Raw genomic sequence first — 6,341 nt, 5'->3', positions numbered from 1 at the left:
AACCGCTGCATCCGAGATTGCTAACTTGAAACTATCACGTTTAATAATATCAACAAAATATATGCCATAGTGCTCATTAAAGAAGGGTAAAGGGATGAACCAATGTGTAAATGTTATTAGTAGGCCTATTGGTATTAGAAAATTAATATGCAATATTCACTTTTAAACCATTGGTATTTTATTGTAGTCAATAAAAGTAATGTTCAGGAAATATAATACAAAGCACAGAATAAGTTATTTTACATTTAAACAAAAACAAGGAAGCTGGATATTCTGCCATCCATACTTAAAGAACAAGAATGAACACATAACAACAAAAACAAAATGACATAAAACTGAAAGAAAAGATGCAATATGTCTACTCTCCGAAATATGACTAGAAAACATCAAATACAGAGTAAAAGAGATTTAAAGCAAGTCAAGTCAAGTTTATTTATATAGCGCATTTCATACACAGAGGTCATTCAATGTGCTTTATAAACAAAACCAAACAGAACCAAACAAAGCAGATGAAAGCATATATGGGCAAAGATTAATTAAACAAATATCATAATAAAACATAAAAAGAAAGCATAAATCAATGTAAGATAATTTAACAATAAACAATAATTAACAAGAAAACATAAAAGACTTACAGTAAGGTGGAATAATTAAAAGACAGATACAGGTCTGTTCTTAACAGCAGCCCAACAGGCATACTACAATCAATGCTACCACCACCAGAGTCGGAAAGTAACACGTCATTATTTAACATTAAAGGTGTGTTCCCCGTTGACCTCATCTAGACATGGTGTTCTGGCATAGCTAAGAGTGGTCGGGACAACTTTGCAATACTATGGCTGAATCTCAATGCCCCCCGCTAAGTTCTAAGGCCTGAAACCTCAAAGACTTAACTGACATCCGTTGATGAGTGATTGAATTTCAGAGGCTGTAAGGATTCAAGCTAATACGAGGAACGGGACAGCACCTGTGACATCGTTGAGTTGACAACACCACCAAGCGTGTTGCAAACACGTTTCTATTTTATTGGCCGTTGTTTAGTGATTTATTTTGTAAAGCTTCCTGTGTTACTATGCTAAGTTATTTTGTAATAACGTTATTACGTTACATGTTATGATGTTAGATGCAAATCAGTCATGGTATTTCCCCTTGGGTAAAGTCCACACGAATTTAGCGGGAAGGTGCATCAAAGGCTGTGAGTCCATGCGGTGGGACATTGAGATTCAGCCTACAGTATGTCTTACAGAAGGCATAACTAAGCTAAGGACACTCAACAGTAAGGGTACAGCTAAAAGAACAGCCAAACTCATGAATGATGTAGCATAAGGAAGGCCCTGAAAATGTGTAACAACTCTGCATGTAACACAACTCTAGCAATTCAGACCACACAGAGAAGGCCTTGCAATCTAGCAGAGGGACACAGAGTTTCCAAAACAAACTCTAAACCCAGGATAAAGATGCTCAGTAAACTGGTGGTGGAATGTATGCAAGTGGACAAATGTGTCTAAGCAAACTGTGTAAAATGATAAAGTACCAGCAGGCTGATCCAGATAGATTCCTACAGTGCTGGAAGACACGGCTTGATTTCGTGCTAGTGTGGCGATCATTTTGTTATCGTGCCAGACAGTGTGCTGATCCTTAGCAAAAGTCAAACTCCAAGAAATCTTATTCTCACCAAGTCTACTATCCCGTGTCCAACCTTGCCTAGAAATGCCTCTGTATGCTACACCCACACGCACTCCACTAAGTGACTCGGAACATTCAACCTCCCAATAGCACCGTGTAGATAATGCTTCTTTACAGAGCACCTGGTCACTATACTCAAATCTGTCGGGGTTATTCGGATAGCTTAGAGCTAGAGTAATATGTTTCACCGATTTGTTATCTTCAGAAATGTGTAGGTTTCGATGAGCAGTGTTGGGGTTCAGTGTGAGGTCACAAGCATCTGTAGACAGAATGAGAAAATGAACATAATTTTATGAGGACTATGTGAATAATATAGTAAATAAACCTACAACAGAGCTCCTTCTAAAACATCCTGACAAAATGTTATTTTAGTTTATTTGCTTGATGGTAGGCCTATGATCATTTCAAAGTGAGGCACAATTACTTACATTTTCGCAGTCCTCGGTGTAACCGACATGCACCACCATGATTGAACCTGTAGGGGCAGTATTACATGTCAATGGAACCAATCAGTAATCATTATAACGTGTAAGAACATTTACAGTTTTCAATTGTTTCTTGAGGTCTCCACAAAACATTGGTCAAAATACCAAAAGGAAATATCACCACAACATAATTTTCAGCCCTGTCGATAGCCCTGTCTAGAGCACCAAGTTTGTGTACCTGTTCCTTTACAAGCACAGGCATATTGACAGCTGACAGAATAAAAGCAAAGTTTTGCACTTCTTCAGTGAATGAATGGAGACTTGGTCAAGATCACTGACCTAGGCAGCCCATAAACAAATGACTGGGTTTTCATTATTTTGGTGTTTTGCTGAGCCGATTTGAGTTTATGGACAGATTGCAAATAGCCAAAACTTAAGACTAGAGATCACGTCAAAGCAAGCCTTCCTTACAGTGAATCCTCGTTCTCAATGACTTACATCAGCTTCTCCAGCCTGCACAGTGACAGCTGTCTCTCTCCATCTTCCCCAAGATGGTTGTAGCTCACATCAAGCTCTTTCAGGTAGGCAGGATTTGATGCTAGCGCAGTAGCCAAGAAGCCACAACCCAGCTCTGAGATAAGACAGCCTGAGAGCCTGGAGTAGAGACAGGAAGAGGCATGGGGGAGGGACAAGAACGGAATTAGCAAAATTGAAAACTGAATATGAACTATGAATTAACAGGCGTGGGTTAAGGATAATGTAGTAAGCAAAATAGTAAACAAAGCTGTTTGTTTACATGTTTTACATTTTAGGCTCTTTAAAGCAACCAGCTTTTGCTATGATGATATAATTTCACACTCTTGGCATTCCCTCAACCACCTTAAAGTTAGATACTGGGAATGGTTTTCAGTCCTAAAGGAGTTCCCATACGTGTTGTATGGGAACTTTTTTGCTTACTATTTAACACCTAAACGAGTAGGTGTTTCAAAACGTTTTTGACAGGTAGTGTATATTATACATTTATGCATCTTTTATACATTGTGCACAAAGATGACGACATGAATTGCAATAATGCCAGTGCATCCGAGTCTGATTCTCTGAGTTGCTATGACAAACCCTAACTTCTGATCACTATCTTAGCCAAAGCTTAAAATCAGAACTTCACCCCTATAGCCTAGAAATCTAGACGCGTTCACAGAAAATCGTGTATGGAGTCGGTGGGCGGGCTTAACATAATGACTGACATGCTACCAGAAGTTGCGACCGTTAAGGATCCTGTCACTTGAAAACAAGATGATTCGTTTTCGCTATCCTACTGCGTAGAGAGGGAATTTGAAAGACAACCATTTATCCCACCCCTTCAATTGCACCCTGCTATGGGGAGTTTCTAGACCCATTGCAGAAGCTTGTGAAAATGATGCCACAAGGAATGTGTGCCGTAATCAAAGCTAAAGGCAGTCCAACAAAATATTAGAGGGTTTGAACTTTTTTGGGGGGGCCAGGCGGTGTGTGGGTTCTTGTAACTTTTACAATTACATTATTTAACAGAATATTTATTCGTTTTTTTATCCGAAGCAACTTGCAAAATGAGGATTTAGGTTACACTGCAAAGGAGACCTAAGTGTACTTTTCAAACACTAAGTTGTGATGTGAGTGTAGAAGTTTAAGTGTGAGTACCTTCAGAGAGGTGACTTGAGGCTTGCAAGCTCTTTAAAGATATGACCATTTTACATAGAAATTATTTTGTGCTTTTTTTTGTCTAGTAAATGGACTCGGAAGAAGTTGATTCATTGCCAAACATAGACTACTGCTATATTGTATGCGACTGTGCACATTGTGTGAAAAACAACCATGCAGCATTGCGCTCACCTCAGTGATTTCAAATTGCAGTTCTGACTCTTAAGTCCAATCTGAAGGTGCTTCATTCCCTCATCACCCAGGTCATTATCACTTAGGTCCAATTCGTGTAGCTGGCTGCTGTCTGACGTGAGAACTGGTACAAGACTTTTGCAGGATTCCTCTCTGAGAGCACACCTAGCAAGTCTACACATTATAGGGTACAGTATTAATGAAGAAGAATTCTGTATAATAATATCTAATAGTATTTATCTAATAAGAAATATTTCCCATTTTACCATATCTTATCAATCACCAAACATGCCAGTATTTAGGCCTATGATTGTATATTAAATATTTCTTCAAGTGTCACTGTGGAGCTGTAATTGTTCTTCTATGAGTGAGATAATTGTGTGAGTTGGTGGCAATAGTGTAGGATAGACTAGTAAACTAAATGTATGACATAAATAATCATGCTAATAAATGCTGAAAATGCATTATGCTAAATTTCACTAATCTTTGCAGCAAATCTATGATCATGACATTTGAAGCTACACCACCACCACCCTTTATGAACATACCTCAATACTTTCAGTCTACTGTACAGTTTGAAGAAACAAGTCCTTCACAAAGCTGCATCATGCCTGGATCAAAAAGATCATTGCAGGTAAGGTCCAGTTCGGTCAGCTGTGAAGTTCTTGCCTTTAGAGCTGAGGCAACCACTGTGCATGAGACATCGGTGAGTTTACACCATGCAAGTCTGTGAATAAATGGCATTATAATAGTAATTCACCCACACTTGCATCGTTATACAGTATGTCATACTGTACCTAAAACATATCCTGGACTAATAAAAGACTATGTCAATCATTACAATTCCTGAATTAATTTACTTTAATACACTATTTGCGCTGATAATGCTTTACACATTTTAACATTTGTACGTACAATGCTTTTTTGCACCACTTCACCACAGGAACCAGTCTTCTGCAGCCCTCTTCTGACGTTTTGTACATCCTAAGATCAAACTCCTCCAGCGGCTCTTCAGACATCAAGAGAATGGAGGCCAGTGCTGAACAGTGGGCTGGAGAGAGGTCTGTCCTGCCACACATCCCGTAGTCCTTAATGTGTTTGTACAGCGTGGTGTTTTTCATTTCCAGCAAGCAGTGAAACAGATTGATGCATCTTTCAGGGGAAAGATTCTCTGTGAATTTCACATGGATTGTCTGACACACTTCCTTGATACTATTTGAACTGCGCACTTTGTCTGGCAATAAACCAAGTAAGAGTTCCTGACTGGAGTCTACTGACAATCCCAGAAGGAAGCGGAGGAAGAGGTCTAAGTGTCCATTAGCACTCTTTAAAGCTCCATCCACAGCCATGTTCAAAATGTGATGCAGAGGGACTCTATGAGGCAACACATTAAACCTGATACTGCTTAAATACCTAAGCTTACTAATGTCCTGTGTTGCATATGCATAAAACACATAGAGAGCGGCAAGGAATTCTTGGATGATGGGATGAACGAAGCAGTACATTCTACTCTTAAAAAAAAGGGCGTCTTCCTGGCAAATTTCAGTCAATATACCAGAGTGCAATGGTGTTTGTTTGACATCAATCCCACACTTATTCAGGTGGTCATTTGAAAACATGAAGTTGTTGTTATCTAATTCTTCGAGTGCTAACTTGGCCAATTTCAAAACACTTTGTTTCTCTCTGTCCCAAAGCTTGAACCGGTTGTCTTCAAATTCATCATGTAGCTTCTTATTTTTCATATTAATCTGAATATGAAGGAAGTGGATCAGCATTTCTGTCAGGGTTGTTGGGAAATCTGAGCTATTAATTTGCCACTTGCCAGTTCTGTTCAACATCTCGTATACCGTGGCTGACATCCAACAGAAAAGTGGCATGTGGCACATGATGTAGAGACTCTTTGTTGTCTTTATGTGTTTAATGACTCGAGTGGCTAGAGTTATATCCAAATTCTTCCAGAAGTACTCTTCTTTCTGAGGGTCGCGAAATCCTTGTGCCTCCAGCACCTGATTAATGAATTTAGAGGGTATCTGTCTGGATGCAGCTGGTCTGGAAGTTATCCATATTTTTGCTGCGGGCAGGGTTTCTCCTTCAATTAGATTCGTGATCACTGCCTCCACTGTTTGCAAGACACTTTGAGCTGGAGAAGTGTTTTCAAAATTTAAGTTCAACTGACTTTCATCCAGGCCATCAAATATGAACAACGCGCAATGTTTATAAGCACGTTGATCCTTGAGACCCTCAAGCTCAGGGTAAAATTTTAGTAGCAGTTTATGCAAAGAAGAGTAATGCTCACCTTTAAGTGAATTTAATATCCGAAAAGGAAGCAAAAACACAAAGTCAAATTGCTGGTTTGATTGA

The 6,341-nt window shown here is 39.1% G+C and overlaps 2 protein-coding genes across 2 annotated transcripts in view; both read right to left on the bottom strand.

The window, feature by feature from the left end:
* LOC134067092 (ribonuclease inhibitor-like) overlaps positions 1-4,162 on the bottom strand; it is a 10,995-nt gene extending 6,833 nt beyond the window's left edge. Inside the window, exons 1-4 of the mRNA XM_062522170.1 lie at positions 3,981-4,162; positions 2,610-2,765; positions 2,115-2,161; positions 1,809-1,945 (exon numbers count right to left, since the gene is read on the bottom strand). Of these exons, the coding sequence (XP_062378154.1) occupies positions 1,809-1,945; positions 2,115-2,161; positions 2,610-2,765; positions 3,981-4,162 (522 nt within the window). The remainder of the gene's footprint in view (positions 1-1,808; positions 1,946-2,114; positions 2,162-2,609; positions 2,766-3,980) is intronic.
* A 376-nt stretch (positions 4,163-4,538) lies between these two features.
* LOC134067091 (protein NLRC3-like) lies at positions 4,539-5,866 on the bottom strand. The gene is made up of 2 exons (XM_062522169.1): positions 4,896-5,866; positions 4,539-4,707 (listed from the first exon to the last, which is right to left on the bottom strand). Exons 1-2 carry the CDS (start codon positions 5,864-5,866, stop codon positions 4,539-4,541), a joined length of 1,140 nt encoding a protein of 379 aa, XP_062378153.1.
* Between the last annotated feature and the right edge of the window lie 475 nt (positions 5,867-6,341).

This window comes from Sardina pilchardus, chromosome 20 (genome assembly GCF_963854185.1).
Source record: "Sardina pilchardus chromosome 20, fSarPil1.1, whole genome shotgun sequence".
Lineage (NCBI taxonomy): Eukaryota > Metazoa > Chordata > Actinopteri > Clupeiformes > Clupeidae > Sardina > Sardina pilchardus.
The sequence above is the reverse complement of the archived record's forward strand: the minus strand, read 5'-3'. Positions and strand labels throughout refer to the sequence as shown.